Raw genomic sequence first — 20,179 nt, 5'->3', positions numbered from 1 at the left:
CTGTGTGGGTCCTTGAGGGTGTCCGGAGACTCCACTGGCAAGGCACCTGAGTGCTCAAGTGGACCGGTAGGGACTTGTGCCCCACCTCAGGCCGGGTTGCCTGCTTCCCTAGTTAATGCAGTCTCAGGTCCTGCTCAATTGGATTGGAGCAGAAGCTGTGTTCCACTCACCAGAGGTCTTAGGGTCCCGTGGGGAATCCCTTGCGGATCTTTGCAGGTGTCCGGAGACTCCTCTGGCAAGGCACCCCGATACTCGAGTGGACCGGAAGGGGAGCATTTTTCTTTAACAATAGTTTTACTAATATTCTGTGGCAGCACACAAAAACTATCTTTTTGTGTTTTTGTTGTACAAGCTCTTAGTGTTTTGTTGTATGTATTTTCTATAAGCCATTTAAGCAGCCCCTTCTTACTGACATCTAGCTCTTGCAAGCATAGCATTGTTAGATGTTATATAGACTCAATTCTCAGGTATACAACTCTTTATTGAAATTGTCTACACTTTGGTAATTCTTATAGAAAATTTCAGATTCTAAGCTCTACCAATTTACACACTTGACATAATGTAAAAAATGTCTCTTTTCTGGAACCTTTGTAAAATACATTAACAAACTTATAGACATTTCTCATTCTATGGAAAAATGCTGTCTTTGTATATTAATTAACATACCTTTTAGTGAATTGGAAATTTTAATGTTACAGTGTTTTTTCCCCAAGTATACTTTACTGTGTATTGCTTCTTCCTTTCATAGGCCTTTTGTCTTTTGTCTGGGGTATTCACGCTTTTGTACTGATTTGTTATTCTAAAACCTGAAACCATAGCATTTTAAACCCACGAGATTTGGCAAGCTGTGTGGAAAACTGCTCGTTAGGTGTTCAAATATAGGTTGTGGACACTTGAGGCACTTGAAAGAGGTTAGGGACACAAGTTTCTTTTCAGCTCTGTAGGTACATCAGGTCTGTAGGCAATGGGAATCTCTTATTTATATGATTATACCAACAAGGTTAAATTACTTACTGTCTTAGTGTTCTATTACTGTGAAGAAATACCATGACCATGGCAACTCTTATTTTAAAAATCATTTAATTGGGGCTTGCTTACATTTTCAGAGATTCACCATACTGTCATCATGGCGGGTGGCACACAGGTAGACATAGTACTGGAGAAGTAACTGAGAAAGTTCTATATGCAGATCCATATGCATTAGGAAGAGAGAAACAGTGGGCTTCAAGTAGGTTGTTTTGAAACTTCAAAGCTTACCCCCACTGCCACACTTCCTCCAACCAGGCCAGACCTCCTAATCCTTTCAAATAGTGCCACTCCTTGATGAAGTATTAAAATCTATGAGTCTGTGGTGGCCATTCTTATTCAAATGACCAAACTTAGTTTATGAGTATAGCTTAGGGCTTAATGGTCATTTGTTATTAGCGATAGGAAGTGAGCTTCTCTGTTTTTATTTCGTTCTCTCCCTCTGCCTAAAGCAGAAGACAGAGGAAGAGAAAATATATGCATTTGAGGAAAGAGGTGTAGAACTGGTTTGATTTTTTTTAATAGTTATATATGTCCTCATTCTTGATTTGGGACATTATTTACCAGATTCACTCTCCATTTTATTTCAAGCCCTAGCTATACTTTTTTTTTCTTTTTCTTTTTTTTTTTTTTTTTTACTATTCCTAAGGGATAATGAGGTTTGTGTGTCTAGTGTATATTTTACCTCACTGTGTCTGCTGTAAAGCCAATGGATAACTACATGGCACTGTAACTACAAGGAGGACCTGTTTTCTTGTAGTATCAAGCCTTCTGTCTACTTGTTTCCTTTGGTCATTCATAGTTCTTTTTCTAGTTTCCTAGCCATTATTCTTGGGGGAAGAATTATTTTACTTCAAAAGATTCTGAAGTTTATATTTTTTCTCAGCTGAAAGCTTTAAAAAATTTTGTATTCCTCAGTAAATGCTCATTATGTGACCATTCTTTTTTTTTTTTTTTAACATAAACGCTACACAAATCACAGTACAGTGTTCATGCCTGTGTGTTACTCTCTGTGCTATAGCCAGAAGAGTGTTTTAGTATTCCCATGTACAGTTAGCTTTAAATATATTAGGCAGAAAACGTGTGTTTTTAAGAAGGCAACAAGAACATCTTTCCCAATACATATCATCTTCAAAATGCATTCATTATGTTCTGTCTTTTTAATTGTTATATTTTGGTACAGGAGTATTGTTCCTCATTAATATCCTGTATCTTCATATACAAATTGCACAGAACACAGTAAAATTTCCCCATGTAACTGAAAGAAAAGTCCTTTAACATAGATGCTAAACAAAACACAGTAGAGTTTGCAAGCCTGTGTGTTATTCTCTGTGCTAGTAAACAGAAGAGTGTTTCTTTTAGTATTCCCATTTATAATTAGTTAGCTGAAAATATCTTCTGTGAAAAATGTATGTTTTTAAGAAGACTCCAAGCACCTTTCTTCCAATACCCATCCTCTTCAAAACACATTCAGTATGCTCTGTCTTTGGAATTGCTTCATTTTGGTACAGGAGTACTGTTCCCCATTACTTTCCTGTATTCATTCTTTCTTTCTTTCTCTCTTTCTCTCTCTCTTTCTTTCTTTCTTTCTTTTGTTTTTTTTTTTTTTGTTTGTTTTTTCGAGACAGGGTTTCTCTGTGTAGCCCTGGCTGTCCTGGAACTCACTCTGTAGACCAGGTTGGCCTCGAACTCAGAAATCTGCCTGCCTCTGCCTCCCAAGTGCTAGGATTAAAGGCATGGGCCACCACCAACCGGCTTTTCTTTTTTTTATTGGATATTTTACTTATTTACATTTCAAATGTTATCCCCTTCCCGGTTCCCCTCTGTAGACTCCCTATCCCACCCCTCCCTGCTTCTATGAGGGTGTGCCCCCACCCACCCACCCACTCCCGCCTCCCCACCCTGGCATTCCCCTAAACTGGAACATCGAGCCTTCCCAGGACCAAGGACCTCTCCTCCCATTGATGCCCAGCAAGGCTATCCTCTGCTACTTATGCAGCTGGAGCCATGGGTCCCTCCATGTGTACTCCTTGGTTGGTGGTTTAGTCCCTGGGAGCTCTGTGGAGGGAGTCTGGTTGGTTGATATTGCTGTTCTTTCTATGGGGTTGAACACCCCTTCAGCTCCTTAAGTCCTTTCCCTAACTTCTCCACTGGAGACCCTACTGCAGAGCATCTCAGGAAACAGCTGTATTAGGCTCCTGTCAGCAAGCACTTCTTGGCATCCACAATAGTGTCTGGGTTTCTTGACAATTACTCTATTTGCTTTGTTTCTTTTCTGGTAGTCACCTTTAATATAACAAGCATTTTATTATTATTATTATTATTATTATTATTATTATTATATGAGAATACTAAAGAAATGGCTTACTGAATGAAAACTCTAGGGAAGTACATATTTGGGAGAGAAGCTGAAGGATATTTGTAGAAATAAGATATTAATTCAGCAATTATCAGAACCGATCAGAGTATTGCCTTAAGGCCTGAAAGTATTTATATTTAGACAGTGGGCGATGAGGGAATGGTAACAAATAATAGCCATAGATTTAATGGTATTGCAACTGGGTGGGGTTAGACTACAGATAACTACAGCTGAGTGTGTTCTATTTGTGGCATTAATGCTCTCCCATGAGGTATGAGGTATTACACTGAAGTAAGCCTCAGAACTGAAGTAAGATTGTAGCCAGAACTTTCTGAGGAATAGTTAGGGTGCACATTGGTTTGATAGATAGAAGCTCCTCTGATACAGTGTTTTAGATATAGCTGCAAACACCTGTCTGAATGCTAGATCTTAGACAGCACTTTATAAAGTAGAGCTAAGGGTGGTGTTTGTTTTTATTTACTCTCAGGGCTCTGGTCTTAGTTATAGACTAAGCTGTTGCTATGTAAGCCTCCTTTATAAGGGCACCATTTTAGCCCTTTGCCCATCTATACTCTTCTTCGTGTGAGGTGAACAGTAATGTCATGGCTTCTGTCCCAACAACAGTAGTGACTACTGGCTGAGTGTATATCTGGGGGCAATGCTGTGCTTGGCCCTTTCAGCCTTTCCAATAGTCTTGCACAGTGGCCATTATAACCATCCATTTGTAAATCTTAGTTAAGCAGCTTCTGTGAGTCAGCAAGCATCCCAGTGTTACACTGAGGGTACAAACTTGTTCTCAAGTCACTTGTAACCAAGTTGAGGAGATGAGTTCAAGTCATACAATCTCCATTTATGCATGTAGAACTGAAAACAGAATCACTGGAAAGATAAGGAGTGGCATGTAACCGAAAAAAATACAACATAAGGCTACAAAATGAGGAGAGGCTTCCCCTAAGAACTGATGCTTGAGCTCAGCTGTGAAGCATGACGTGGGACATAAGTTGACTTAGGCAAGGATGGAGCTGTGATGTGAGGAGAGGAATCTTTCATGTTGTGGCAAGATCCTTGACAAGAGGCATTCACTGGGCAGGTTCTTTTTTTAAATTTAATTTTATTTTTACAGTCCTGCCATTATCCCCCTCCCAGACCACCCTCCCACAGTTCCTCATATCATTCCTCTTCCCCCTGTCTCCAAGAGGATGCCTGCCCCCTTGTCAGGCCTCCTCACTCCTTGGTGTCTCCATTCTCTTGAGGGTTAGGTACATCTTCTCTCACTGAGGCCAGGCCAGGCATTCCTCTGCTGTATATGTGTTGAGGCCTCGGACCAGCTGCCTGTTTGGTGACTCAGTGTCTGAGGGATCTCAGGGGTCTGGGTTAGTTGAGACTGCTAGTCTTCCTAATGGGGTTATCCTTCTCTTCAGCTTCTTCCAGCCTTTCCCTAATCCCACCACAGGGGTCCCCGACTTCAGCCTGTTGGTTGGGTATAATTATCTGCAGCTGTCTCAGTCACCTGAGTGTTGGGCCTCTCAGGGAACAGCTATGCTAGGCTCCTGTCTGTAAGCACATCATAGCATCAGTAATACTGTCAGGCCTTGGAGCCTCCCCTTGAGATGGATCCACTGGGGTAGGTTCTTAATTGGAGACAACAGGAACTCCTTTGAGTAGTTAAGCAAAAGTGCTTCATAATAGGCAGTATGGATAACTTATTAAATCTTTGAAAGACCCAAAGAAAATCTAAGCCTAGAAGAACACCTCCAGTCTCACAGATAAGCTCGGCTGGTACTGGAATCTTGCCTCTGCCATAGTCAGACAGCTACAGGGTTAGGAAATGCTGCCATCGTTTCACCTCTACTTCCACTGTGTGACCTCAACAAGCCACATGAAGGCCCTGTTCACCTCTTCTTTCACCCTGTAACTTGGATTTGAATCAGGTTTCCATGGGTGGGTCCGTTGTCCCACCTGGAATTCTATCACCAAGTATTAGGGCATTGCTGTTCTTTTACTACGCAGCCTGTGCAGCATGAGGAGCTATGCTAAACAGGGATAACATGTATTTTGACTGAGCCAGTCTGCTCCACATCACATAGAGAACAGACACATTGGAACTAAAGGCTGGTGTGACTAGAGCCTGGAGTGGGAGAGAGATGAGACTGGAGATCAGGATAGGACTCAATGGGCCTTGGGATTGCCTTTTTGGAGTGGGAAGCAGGTAGCTTAGAAATTAAGTTGTTAATAAGGGCCCTTCCCAAATTTGAATGCCAGTTTGCATGCTTCTGGAACCTGAACTGTATTCGTACTTTGAGTCTGTAGCCTAAATCTCAGAAGTATTTCTTGTTTTTAGTCTGAGTTCTTGGAGCATCTGGTTCCCATCTGGCCTCAGGCTCTCTTGAGTGTGAAAGGGAGAAAGAACATCCTGGCAATGTCAGGCAAGGCAGCCTACCTGACCTACAGGGATGGGGATAAAACATTGTTACAGTGTGTTTGAAAGTCTGTGGCCTTCACAGAGTCTCATCTTACTGCTGATTTCTTATTTTCTCCGGGCATTGAGGAAAAAAACCTGAAAATTGTAAAGGGCATCTTTCTGTCCAGAGAAGTAGACCTTGGCTCCTTATGTAAGAATTGGAGAGGTTACTAAGAAGTATTTCTTATGTTCATCAAAATAGCATCTGTGTTTCATATGAAAATAACAATAACTAAACTGATTGACTATATGCATGGTAGCCTATCTTCCAGATTCTTTCAACATGTGAAAACATGGCAGATGCTGCTCACATACAAAAACTATGTGCTTAAAAAAGAGGTTTTCTGAAGAATCTAATAGGCTACCAGCTGTAATTTGAAACTAAATCAGGTGATGGGGAGGGTGTAAATGTAATATAATAATATAATATTATAATAATATAATATAATCATTCACATCTCAAAGTCAGATCCTTGATCTACCACACTTTCTGAAAAGAAAACAATCCCTTATTGTAGGATGGGTGGGTAGGCAGAAAGAGATAGCCATAAAGCTCGATGACAAAGAGTTCATGTTCTGTCTCTTATTTCTAGGCATGTGGTTTTGGTCAACTACTTCATTTACCTAATCCCCAGTTTCCTGTTCTGCAAATTGGAAATAATGGGCCCTACAAGGATGAGAATTGATATATTAGTTACTTATACTGTCTACCATTTAGCAGAGTGGTAAATACACATTACCAAACATTCACTTATGTTCATGGGGATAGCTTTCTTTTGTTTGAGAATTTCATATATGCATATAATGTATTTTGATAAAATCTACCCTCTTTCCATCCTCTCTAGTTTCTCCATATGTCACACCATTACTTATTATCAGTTTTATATACCTTTTAAAAAATTCCATTGAATTCACTATATGTACATGGGTAAAGGACAATCTACTGAGGCATGGGTGTCCAAGAAAACTGCCTCTCCCTCCCATAGCAGCCATCACTTAGAAATAGCTCCTCAGCTGGGGATGGGACTTCACAAGCCTCTACACATGCTGGGATTTTTAGCTGGTTTGATTTTGTACAGGTATTCATGTAGTCACAGGTGCCATGAGTCCATATGTGCAATGACACCATCATGTCAGATAAACATGGTTTCATTTCAGATGTCTATTACTGCTGGCTCTTATGTTCTTTCAATCTCCCTCTTCCATGATGATCCTTGAGCCCTGGAGACTGAGGATGTGTTATAGTTATCCATTTAGAGCTGAACACTCCATAGTCTTATACTCTTTATACACCGATCAGTTGTTGGTCACTGTATTAATCACCAACTACTACACTAAGAAGCTTTTATGATGAGACTCAAGAGATAGACTAATATAGGGAGCAGTTTATTATTGTATTCATTTAGCAGAATAATGATAGTATTAGGTTTTCCCCTAGGGCATATGACCTAGTTAGCAATAGATTTTTGGCCCAGTTAATGGTACCACACATGAGTTCTGTCTTATGGAGAAGCCTTTAAATTCAACCAGAAAGTGGTTCGCTACGCCTATAGGACTATATAGCATTCTTGCTTCTGTAAACATCAGTAGGCATATCTTTCCAGACTAGTCATTGCTGTGAACTTTACATTGTCTTTAGAGCTAGCAACTGCATACTATACATTAGGGTCAGAAAGATTCCTGCAGTTTAACATTAACCTAAGATGGTGAAATTTGAGCTCTAAATTACTTTTGAAAATAATGGCAAAAAGTAGTTTTTGTACTGTTTCTGCTAAGGCTACAAAGGAACTTTAGTCTAAAATCTCTCTCCCTTCATTGGTGGGATGGTAAACTCTTAAGTCAACAGCATGTATAGGAGGCCTCCAGAGTAGTCTTATTTTGTAAGCAGAAATGTTCTATGGCTAAAACAGGATATACACACCCTTTTAACATTCTACCAGACAATAGTTCTTTGTAATTCATATTATTCACATTTGTGTGATTTTTTTAAAGGTACTTTGAGGGTAAATTTCATTTTGGAGTATTTTATGAATAGTATTATTTTTTAATAAGTCTTTTGATGGCTCTTTCATTACAAACAGCATGTTTTCCCTGGAGACAATAACTTGAAGCACCAAATATTTGCATTTCATCTGAAACAAAATCAAGGAATTGAATGTTTTGAATATAAGCAAATATAATTCTCCTGTGTCTGGAGAAACCGTATAATGTGCCATATGTTTGTAGATTGTGTAGACAGATGTGGAAGAATGTTCTTTCTCCTCATGTTTTTTGTTTTTCTTTTTGAACACAGAGTTTCATGTAGCTCAGGCCAACCTCAAACTCACTATGCAGCCAAGGCTTGTTTTAAATTCCTGGTCCATTTGGACCTACCTCCAGAGAATTATAGATATGTACCATCACTCTGGTTTCTCTCTCTCTCTTTTTTCTTCAAATTACTGGCAAAACTCAAAATTTGCATCAAGTAGCAAATACCTCTGCCCAGCCAACAAAACCAGTGGAGCTGGGGTTGAACAGGCAGACTCATTAGGATGTACTTGAAGGAAGAGCCTTTCCTGGTTCTGGCTTCTGCTTGAGTAGCTGAGTCTCCATAAAATGCTTACTCCTATTTCTCAGTGCCCTTGGTCTCTGCTAATTTCTTAGAGGTGACTGAACTTTCAAGTCTTTATTCATGACAGTATGTTACTTGTTTCAAGTTACTTTATTCATAACTTTGATTGATTTGGGGGTTACCTCAGAGGTGGTGGTGCCATGTATTTGGGTCCTGCAGCAAGATGGTCCTTAGATACTGACGAAGAGGCACTGAGTTACAATTTCAGTTCTGGAGTGGGTCTTCTGTGCTGAGGGCTGTGTGAGGATTTTGTTCTCTTTCATTTCTCTCCAAACCCTTCTTACCTGTAAGCCACATTTGTCTCTGGCTTCAGTTGCTCAAATGGTTGTAACCGTTCTTCCTTGTCTTCACATTTCAGTGAGGTGATCCCTCCGTGACTTGGAGTCTGGATATTTGATCATCCTGTTGAATATTATCTGTGGTTCCTACTCACTTCTAGATATACTTTGTTAACTATGAGCTCTGCTTTTCACCTGGGCCAGATTGAGGCAACTCCACCCATGTCCGTGCTGCACTGGAAGTGTTTATGTGACCCAAAATGGGGCTGCTTCTAGGAGTTGACCACTTCCTCTCCTTTTTTTGGAGACACTGTATTACTGTGTAGAACTTGAATTCTCTATGTTCCCTAGCTTGGCCTTGAACTCATGATCCCCTACGTCAGCCTCCTGGATACATGGATTATAGGCATGCACCCTACTCCTTTCTCTATATCGCTTCTGTCCTAATCTCACAGACTCTTCTTGCTGCTTCATAGCTTAAGTTGCACCTGGCCCTTGTTCTGACTCATGGCCTGGCTGTGTATCTATTCAGGTTTTGCTTTCTCTGTTTGTTGATTTGTATTTGTATCATTCATATCTTTAATCTGACAAAGGTTGTTCTTCTAAGAACATGCATCTTCTTTTTTTTATTTAAAACTACTTCTTTTCTTTTTTTTAGGTATTTTCTTCATTTACATTTCCAATGCTATCCCAGAAGTCCCCCATACTCTCCCCCCACTCCCCTACCCACCCACTCCCACTTCTTGGCCCTGGCGTTCCCCTGTACTGAGGCATATAAAGTTTGCATGACCAATGGGCCTCTCTTTCCAGTGATGGCCAACTAGGCCATCTTCTGATACATATGCAGCTAGAGACACGAGCTCCGGGGTACTGGTTAGTTCATATTGTTGTTCCACCTATAGGGTTGCAGATCCCTTTAGCTCCTTGGGTACTTTCTCTAGCTCCTCCAATGGGGGGCCTGTGATCCATCCAATAGCTGACTGTGAGCATCCACTTCTGTGTTTGCCAGGCCCCGGCATAGCCTCACAAGAGACAGCTATATCAGGGTCCTTTCAGCAAAATCTTGCTGGCGTATACAATGGTGTCAGCGTTTGGAGGCTGATTATGGGATGGATCCCCAGGTATGGCAGTCTCTAGATGGTCCATCCTTGATGCCAAAGCATCTCAGAGGCCAGTGTGTTATGAACCCAATTACTGTTGTTTCCATGTAGTCAGATGATAGCAGGTATGAGTCATGTCATTCATCCACACAGCCACACTTAGCTGCTGCTTACCTTTGTAACAGACTGTGTTGGGGCAGGAAGTGACCTCAGTTATGTGTGTAGGCATGGTTGTACATATGGTAGAAATATGGAAAGGGCACTTTGGAGCAGAAGGATGTAAGAAGGGGAAGGATTTCATCAGGCTGGCACCAGAGGAAGAGTTTCCAGGGAAGACCTGAGTTTGGTCTGTAAGACGTGAGCACTTGGGGAATTACAAACCTACCAAGTCAGCAAAAAGTAGCATGCAAGAGTCCTGATGTCCAGGTAGAATTGACCAAGACCTATTAAAAAGTGACTCACGCTACTCAGGCATGAAGTAATATAAATAGGAAAGAAAGTAGCTGCAAGATTAATAGATTTTTTTCTCAAATTTCTCAATTTCTCAAAATGTCTCCAATTATGACCTTGGAGAAGGAACAACCATGGGCTAGAATGAAGAAGGACTAGGTTGGGAGGCCTCATTCCCAGGAGAGAAGTAATGCACTCCCAGGGAGCAGGGCTTTCCATTAGTAGCAGGTGATGCAGCAGATCAACATTTAGCATGAAGACTTCTGTGCAGCAATATCTGTCTTGTCTTTACTCGTTTCCTTTTGCCTTCTTTGTGACCACCTCTTGGTTCCATGGACATGGCCCTTGGTAAACATACATGGTTTTAAGGTGGATGGGAAAGATGGAGCAAAGCCCCAGATGTTTCTCTCAGCACTTCCATTTTGTGTGTATTCTGGAAGCCTAGACTAGCTTTTATTTGCTCCTGCATTGCCTTCTGGGCTTCTGAGCTCTTAAATCTTCAAATTTGGCATGCCCGCCTGCCCTCTAGTGGCAGTTTTGGTGCACCCCTTTGTTACCCTGCTGATGGCAATCTCACAGTAGTTCTCATTGCTCAGCTTTGTATTTAGTAAACAGTCCCAACTCATACATGTGAAGGGTAGATTCAGTGATACTGACTTAGGACCCAGGGAGTTGGGTTGGGCTTGGAAATTTTGACTCCTGAATTTATACAGTGTAAATGCAACAGGAGAAAAAGAGTAACACAGTTATGATAGCTCACATCAATAATCCCAGCACTAAGGAACAGAAATCAGTAAATCTGAACCTAACTTTGGCTATATAGTAAGTTCTAGGCAATCCTGGGCTACAGTATGAGATTAAGTCTCAAAAACAAACAAACAAACAAACAAACAAACAAAGAAAACATATGAAACTAAAAGATTATGCAGTTATAGTGTTGCCATATGTTCTGTGAAGAGCAGAAGAGAATATAAGGCTAAGGAGATGGCTCAGCAGATAAAGCACTTGTTATGCAAATGTGAAGACCAGAGGTCAGATCTCTAGAACCTGCTTAATGTCCACTGGGCATGGTAGCCTACCTATAATTCTAGTGCTTGGAATGTGGAGTCAGGGGTCAAGCTGGCTAACTACAGTAGACTTAACAGAGTAAAACCTTCAGTTGAGAAATTCTGTCTCAATACGTAAGGTGTGATAAATTGAAGAAGACTCCTGATATCATCTTTGCCCCCCAACATGCCATCCACATACATGTGAAAATTTTATTATTATCCACTTAGCTAATCTAAGAGGGTCAGATGTGATGAATAGTTGAAGAGAACTATTGGTGGCCTTAAAACCTGTCACCATTCTTTACCTGTTCAGTAATTCATGTTCCTGTTAACTTTGAAGATAGAAAAGACCATGAAGCTTGCTGTCTCCTTTATCTGATAGTTTATGTTTTGGTTAAATTCTTTTTATGAGACAGTTATGTTTATTCCTTTCAGGAGAAATTTTAAAAAATACAAAATAATATTCATTGGTGTTTAAGTCTTACACCTCATCTCATGACAGGCATGTTCTGTGAGCACTTTCTTTTTTAAAGTCCTTTTCAGTGGAGAGAGAACCGCAGGAGAACATCAGTAATTACCCAGATGAGCCCTGGAGGATAACTGAAGAACAGCGGGAGTACTACGTCAATCAGTTTCGGTCCCTCCAGCCAGACCCAAGTTCCTTCATTTCAGGTGAGAGAACATGGTGTCCTGGAACGTGGGGCCCATATGAATAACTACAGAATATCTTGAGAAATACAAAATGAATATTATAACCTTCTTTGATTCCAATTTGTATTCCTCTAAGGTACAACTTCTTATCAAATATAAGTCATGCAGAAAAAAATGGTAATGACGACGTGGGGGAAATTACACTGCTATTGCAGAAGGGTAAATGTGAATTTGGGGGGAACGTAGTCCAGATCCTGCACCTTATCAGCTAAAGCACGTGGAACAGTAGATGACAGTGCCATGGGACACCTTCAATTGCTTACTCATTATATTAGAGTCAGAACAAAGACAAAGTGTAACCTGCCTTCCTACCTGCCCTCCTTCCTTCCGGCAGAGGTCCCCTTAGGTTTTATGCTCCCAGAAGTTTAAGCTCATGCTCATTTTCTTTGGCTTAAGTCTTTCTTTCATGGTTCTTGAAATTGAGATATGAAAGGAAGACTGGCCAGCAGCACCTTCTCAATATCAGTTCTACATTATCTTCAGATGTCTGCATTCCTGTTGTGCCCTCCTGTAACATCTAAACTGAGAAGAACTGATTTAGTTCCCATGGGCCTGCATTTTACCAGGCTGAACAAACAGTGAAATCCTAGAGTCTGGAAGAAAAAAGGATAAAACAACTTCTTACCCTTCAGATGTAAAGAATATCTGTGGGTTTGATCATTCTAAGCTAACAGTCAAGCATGGGTTAAGACTAATTTTCTGTGAAATAAGGTATATAATTGATATATTCTTGTATATGTAAAGGCAAACATCATTTTGGTGATTGGTGGTAAATGACCTTAGGGAAGGTAGAATAGTCTAAAAATAACAAAGGAGTTTTACCATCATGATTTAGAATATATGAACAGAAATCCAGATTCCATACTCTTGCTCATCTGATTCTTTTCCCAATATATGCACATATTTAGCCAAATATGGATAAATCGTTTGAGGTGTTTTGAAAATTTCTTTCAATCTTTTTATTTTTGCAGAATTTCAAGTGTAGATACAAGTTGACTTACAGCTATAACAAATCCCCATGGACAAGTGCTGGCAGTTTTCTTTATATTCCCTCTCAGCAAGGATGATCTTGAAATACCATTGCCAGACCATTTGATTTGAAAAATATTTCAGAATATATCTTTGGGTGTCTTAGAAAAACATAACCAGAACTCACTGATACATGTGAGAAAAAAAATCACATATACTTTAACACAATCAAGTCTTTCTTCATTGTTCAAAATTATCTGTCTCATAAAATTTTTAAAAATGTTTAGTTTGATTACAATGAATAAGTTCATGAATGGCATTAGTTGATATCTTTTAAAATAAATAACTTAGTTGAAATATAATTCATATACCATAAATATTACCATTTGAACTGTACAGTCAGCGGTTTTAGTTCATTCATAGACAAGATTCATAACCTAAGTTCAGAACCTTTCTATCACCCCTCTATAATCCACCCACTTAGTAGCAGTGACTCCCTACTCCTGTCTGCTCCACCTCGCAGACCTAGGTCACTGCTGTACATTCTTATAAACATTCTTTATATGAATATATATTCTCTATATGAATATATATTCTTTATATGAATATATAAACGGAGTCTCTTTTTCTTGTGGCTTAGTGGTGGAGGTGGAGTGAAAATACATGAGGACTTGTCACATGGTGCACTCAAAGGAGACAGGACTCAGGCTTTCTCCTCTGCTCCTTCTTTAGCTGGTGACATCTGGGACACAGCTGAATTTGATAGCTGTCAGCTTCCCAATGCTTTCCACCTAACTTTTTTGAGACTCTATGGTACAATAGTCTCCAGTATGAAAGCCAGCATCAGCTACTGTTCTTTGAAGAGGCTGGATCCAACAGAAGACAGACTGATAGGAGAAGAGAATGCCTTTATATCTTGGTTGCTATAGGATAGCTGGTAAATGAGGCAACAAGTTTTGTATGTCAGGTGTTTCACAAGGTGGCCGGTTGCATTGGTAGCCAAGAATCATGTGATAGCGTTATTGACAGAATACATTTAGGGAGAAGGCTCACTGGGTTATTGATACTTTGCTTTTGAATTTTAATAATTTATCAAAAGAAAGTTGAGTGTTGCTTTAGGATCCATTATAACCCTTTTTAAATTTTATTTTGAAGACAGTGTTTCACTATATAACCCCTGCTGGTCTAGAACTTGCTATGTAGGTCAGGCTAGCTTCAAACTCACAGAGACCTCTGTTAGTCCTCTGTTAGTCAAGTGCTGGGATTAAAGGTGTGCAGGCCATTCCTGGCCTGATTTTTCTGTTTATGTAGTGTTGGGGCTTTGCATATGACAATCAAGTATCTACCAACTAAATTCCCACCTATTCTTATTGTTTTTAAAGCCAATTAGAACACTTCTAACTGCGCTGGGAGACTTTTGACTTATCTTAGAACAAAATTTGGGGCTTTAATGCTCTCTTATGTTGGGAATGAGGCTTTTGAATTGTAGAATCTTAGGAGCATGAAAGCAAGAAAAATGTCAGTGAAGGCTAGCATTTCAAGTGCAGCTGGGACAATGGGATGATTGCTGAATTTCAACTGACAAGAGTCCTGGCTACATTGTTCAAAGTGCCACCAAGAAATCTTAGATTTTTTTTTTTTTTGAGACAGGGTTTCTCTGTGTAGGCCTGGCTGTCCTGGAACTCACTCTGTAGACCAAGCTGGCCTCAAACTTAGAGATCTGCCTGCCTCTGCCTCCCAAGTGCTGGGATTAAAGGCGTGCACCACCACTGCCCGGAAATCTCAGATCTTGTCAAAACTATTTCTCAATATTTTGGAAGGGTTAATGATACCATTTTTTCCCTTTTCACTTACCATTTTTCCATGCCTCTACATTGCTTTTCCATTCTCTAAGTATAAAACTCAACATATTCTTATTTACTTAAGTAATTTTGAATGTTTTCTTAGGCATTTTTAATGAAAATGTGCAGTTTTGGTAAACACACAGCAGGAGTTTATCTTATTTGTATTCGTCATGAGCATTTTGTCATTGCATCTTTTTCTTTTTACATATTCTATATCCCTTTTATTTGTACTTTTCTCATTTTTGCAACAAGAAGAACTAATCTTTGGCCCTCAGATGTGCTTTGCTAGGCAAGCCACATGCTGCTTTTATGAAAGTCCTTGTAATTGTTGTTGCTTGAGGAATAAAAGCGTTTGTGGTTATGTGGTAGAAATTGTTAAAGGAAAACATGGCAATTTGCTTGCACATCCAAGCTGCTTCAGACAAGTAATGCTGACTTAAATCATGGCTCTTGACAGGGTCTGTGGCCAAGAACTTCTTCACCAAATCAAAGCTCTCCATTCCAGAACTCTCTTATATTTGGTGAGTATGTTTGTTGCCAAGTGTGATCATAGACTCATTTTTTTGCTGTTTTGATTTTTTAAGATGTAATTTTTGTTTGCTTTGAGAGAGAGTTTTACTCTGTAGTCTAGAATGACCTGTAACTCACTGTGTAGCTCAGGCTAGCCCCAGACTTGCAGCAAGTGCCATGCCTCAGCCTCTCAAGTAAGTTTTCATTTTTGATTTTGTTTTTGGTGGTGCTAAGGTTTGAATCCAGGGCCTCACACACACCAGGTAAGTGTTCCACTGCTGGGCCCCACTCCCAGCCCTGAGAAGTTTATTTTCTGGATTATTTTTAAAACTGATTGAGAGTGAATAGAACTCAGGTTTTTGTTGCTATGAAGATTAAATAAATTACCCTATGAAAACCACAATGAGCAGTATCAGACCTGCATAGTGAGCCCTAAGTGTTAGCTACTAGTTTAAAAGTAATTTCTGCAGGCTAGTGAGATGGCCACTCTATTCTAGAGGGCTGATTTTGGTTCTTACCACCCACATAGCACTCCTGACTGCCTGGAATTCCAGCTCCGTGGGATTCAACTCCCTTTCTGGCCTCCCAGGGCACTGTATTCATGTGGCGCACATAGACATACACATATATGTACATATAAGAAATGGGATTTCCTACTTTTATTCTTTTCCCATCCTGATTTGAGTCTAGGCAGTTGTGCACATGTGAGACAATCTGTCATACGTTTTATTTTCATATTTCTAACTTAGTGTGAGGCAAGGAGCCAGGGGACCTTGAAAAGCCATTCTTCATAATATTTTATAAGGTAGGGTGAACATTCTGGAACGAAGTTAAATTTGTCTATTCTAGAAGCCTGTGAACTTTGTAAAGTTGGCAGGTGTTTCACAGCTGGGCCCTAATTCAGCCAGTGCAGCTGCAGTGCCGGCTCTGCCTTGCTGCTGAGGCCTGCCACAGTTGGAGCTCCAGGAGGACTGCGTTGCCATGGTCCAGATGGTTCTCTTTGCATGTCTGAAAATGCTCAGCACCATAAACTCCTGCCTTTGTGGATCATGCTATTGTAAATATATATTAAAACATTGGAATATTTATGTAAAGAGTTTTTCATGAGGCATTACAAAATTATGATAGAATTTAGAATCACATACCATATATTGTGGATCTTATTGAAAAACTATTCCTGGTATATCGTGCATGCCAGTGTAGCTGGGATTTACATTTTTTGGCATATATAGTTTGTCTTTTTTTTTTTTTTCCAACAAGTCTTATGTTAGATTTTAAGGGTAGGAAAAAAATGATCATTTTGAAAAGAATAGAGTCTGCTTTGGCAGAACTCCCAGCCTTAACATTACCCTGTGAGGCTTCCTGTCATTTTGTAGAGACAAATGCATGAAGGCTAAATGGCATACTCTCCATCCGGCATCTGACGCAGTTCCCAGATGCCTCACCCCGGGGAGCAGCTGTTTCAGGGCTGCTGCGTTCTGAATGAGAGCAGCAGTCTCCTGGGGAATAGGAGGATGCAAATGGTCCAAAGCAAAGTTACAGACCTTCCCTTAGAGATTTTTTTCCCCAATAGCAACATCTTTTTAGTACAGTTTTACACGAGTCATTTTTACACTTGTCCTAATGCAAGTCTGCTTGTGTCTGTATACCACAGAGATGTTGGTGCTTAAGGGACCTTAGTTCTTTTAGCAAATAGGTTTCTTTTGTGTTTAATGAATAGGTCTGTGTCTTTTAGTGAAAGATGGTGACTGAAGCAGAGACATGCCTTTTTAAGACTCCCTTTCTTCAGGTTTCTCTTTTCCAGTACCAGCCTTTTTCTAGTTGCTACTTTTACATTAAAATATGATGCAACCAGTATTTCTTGAACCTCTTTGTATTCCTATATACTCTCGTTTTCTCTGTTCCCCTCTCCTCTTCTGTCTTCTCCCTCTTTCTCCTTTTGCCCAGCCCATTGCTGTGTCCATGTTTTAAAACAGGGTCCCATGTATCTCAGGCTAGAAATTGCTATGTAGCTAAGACTAGTCTTGAACTCCTGACTCTCCTGCCTTTGCTTCCTAAGTGCTGGGCTTACAGGTATATACCACTATGCCCAGCTTTCTAAGAAAAAATTCTCATGCAGAGACTAACTTGCTACCAAAATGCACACTGCTTCAAACCATTTTCCCTTAAAACTAAAAGGAAAAAAAAAGAGAGAGAAGTGCCTATGTCTATAGTTTGAATGAACTCCTTAGTGGCTGGCTCTGCCCTTCTTTGGCTCATTTCCAGCATCAAGTCTAGCACTCTCCACACCACACAGCCTGCGCTTATCGAGCAACTGTCAGGTAACTGCAAAAACCCAAGCATCGCTTTTTTTTTTCTCACTAGAGTTTCCTATGCCTTGTCTCAGTGTTGAAAAAAACCAGACCTATCAGAGAGCCAGAAGAATTTCTACTTTCATTTACAAAGTGCCACTGATGGTACTGCCACAAATCAGCTTTTTTTTCCCTCTCAGTGGCCCCTGGGATTTCACATGGGTTTGCCTGGGAAACTTTAAGATTATCACAGGCCATGGGCAGGAATCTGGGAACTGTGTGTGCGTGTTTGAGGCTGATGCTGCATGACAGGCAACTCATGACATCTTTCATCTTCTAGGGAACTCAGTGATGCTGACTGTGATGGAGCCCTGACTTTGTCCGAGTTTTGTGCTGCATTTCATCTCATCGTAGCCCGGAAGAACGGCTACCCACTGCCAGAGGGCCTGCCTCCAACTTTGCAGCCAGAGTACTTGCAAGCAGGTAAGGCCTTTATCATATATCATAAACCTTAGCTATATTTTCTGAATGCTTAACAACAAACTCTTATTTCTTAAAATGATGTCTGGACACCAGGGAGTCCTTGACATCTGAAGATTTTTTTTAGAATACAGGTTATAGGGATGATCTGAGGAAGTATAAACCATCTGTTCTATTTATGGTGCCTTCTGGGTAGATTAGAACCAATATCACTGTTTTTTTCTTTTGACAGTCATGGATGGCAAGTACTGAATCCCACTGTTGATAGACTATAAATCTTAAAGAGCCAACTATAAGCTTGGCATCTTGAGATATATCCTAGTATTTCTAATTGGTCTTCAGTAAGGTAGTTCAAAGCTATAAGGTCTTTTTCTTTAACAAACAGTCATAGAACTAATAATCTTTTCCCCCAAATTAGAAGACAGCCTTGTAAGGCTACATTGCATTGTTTGGTGGACTGCATATGGGCCATTTTTGATACTTCCATGTCTGGGGGACTGGGTGAATTCCAGGAGACAATTTTTGTTATAAAGCATGTTAAAATGTTTTTAGTCTTTACTATGTGAAAGGCACAGTGTTTTTTTCTGTGGTCTGGGGAGAGGGGCAGCAGGTATGCTGAGAGGTGTTGAGAAGGGAGTTGGGACACTCAAGGGATAGACACTTCAGGCCATGGCTGTTGGAGTGCATAGAACAAAGAAGCAAGGCCAGGGTGAGGCTGAAGAGAAAAGCAGGAAACAAATCATAAGCAATAGCATTGGCCCGGGTAAGGCAGGGAGATGACAAAATTAGATTTCTTGTCTGCAATGATTCTATGGGTTACCTACTCAGATTGAGGAGGTGACAGTGGACTCAGAGATAGACGATAGAGTGGAGATAATTAGCAGTCGCTTGTTGTCATTTGTAGTCTTTGAAGTGTAGCTTCCTGCACAAGATAGCCTTCTTCTATTTGCCCCCAAATGCTAGCGATGCCTCATGGCAAAGTAGTAAAGTATTTTACTATTACTCTCGTAAGAAACAACCTGGCTGCCAGGCAATTAGCTTATCATGTAGCATCCTTTCTCTCTCATGACAATTTCCTGAGCTTCCCAACTAACAACTTCTTTTGCTGTTGTATGCTCTAAGAGACTTATAATGCTATTTCTCTATTGTCAGTCAGTAAGAATGTATACTTTTATTTTTGTTACTTCTGTTAACCAAAGCGATATGTATTTCATAAAGCTATGTTTAGTATATATTATTCTAGTATTTTGCTTATTTCTAGCAATACCTAAAAGGAGGTATTCTTCATAGTATTTAAACCATTGTTATGGCTACTGCATTTAAAAATTGTGTTTAATATGATTAAAACTTAACATACCATGGTAGCCAATGTGGCCAATTATTACCATGTGGTAACATTCATTGCTAAGAGCAAGAATTCGTCAGCTGGACTTCTTTCTGGGTGTTCGGGTCTCTGCTGGCCACTGACTAGCTGTATACCCTGGAGTGAGTTGTTTGCCTTCCCTGCTCCCCAGTTTCAGTGTCTTTGAAATGGGAATAGCTCTACTAGATTGTGTTTGTAAAGACCTTCAAATGCTATCTCTTTACAGCTAGTGATGTTAATAGTACATATGAGTGAGCTGACTGTTGTTACATTTAACGAGCTCACAAACACTGCTAAGACATTCCACTATGGCTATAGTAAATATTCGTATGTATTTTTTTCTTCCCTGCTAGCTTTCCCTAAATCCAAGCGGGAGTGTGCAATTTTTGATTCTTATTCTGAGTCAATGCCAGCAAACCAACAGTCCTGTGACTTGAATCGGATGGAGGTAAAAAAATAAAACAAAAAACTTTCCCATGTTAATCAGGATGTATGATAGAAGTAAACTCTAGCTTATTTCTTCACAAACTCTGGAAAATGAACACTTATAGCAAAATATTTTTATCACTCCCAATTAAAACCCTCTTTTCATTAGCACCACTTGCCACACTCCTCATCGCCACTATCTGATGGTCACTAGTCAATCTTATTATATTTACTTATTCATTTGGGGGGTG

General features: G+C 40.1%; 1 protein-coding gene across 11 annotated transcripts in view; it reads left to right on the top strand.

Annotated features, from left to right (window-relative positions):
- Reps2 (RALBP1 associated Eps domain containing 2) overlaps positions 1 to 20,179 on the top strand; it is a 229,181-nt gene that overhangs the window by 103,543 nt on the left and 105,459 nt on the right. For all 11 annotated transcript variants that reach the window (XM_029473672.1, XM_021152943.2, XM_029473675.1 and 8 more), the window contains 4 exons: positions 11,868 to 12,006; positions 15,316 to 15,379; positions 18,000 to 18,142; positions 19,856 to 19,950. In XM_029473672.1, coding sequence (XP_029329532.1) covers positions 11,868 to 12,006; positions 15,316 to 15,379; positions 18,000 to 18,142; positions 19,856 to 19,950 — 441 coding nt within the window. The remainder of the gene's footprint in view (positions 1 to 11,867; positions 12,007 to 15,315; positions 15,380 to 17,999; positions 18,143 to 19,855; positions 19,951 to 20,179) is intronic.

The sequence above is a fragment of the Mus caroli genome, chromosome X (genome assembly GCF_900094665.2).
Source record: "Mus caroli chromosome X, CAROLI_EIJ_v1.1, whole genome shotgun sequence".
Lineage (NCBI taxonomy): Eukaryota > Metazoa > Chordata > Mammalia > Rodentia > Muridae > Mus > Mus caroli.
The sequence above is the reverse complement of the archived record's forward strand: the minus strand, read 5'-3'. Positions and strand labels throughout refer to the sequence as shown.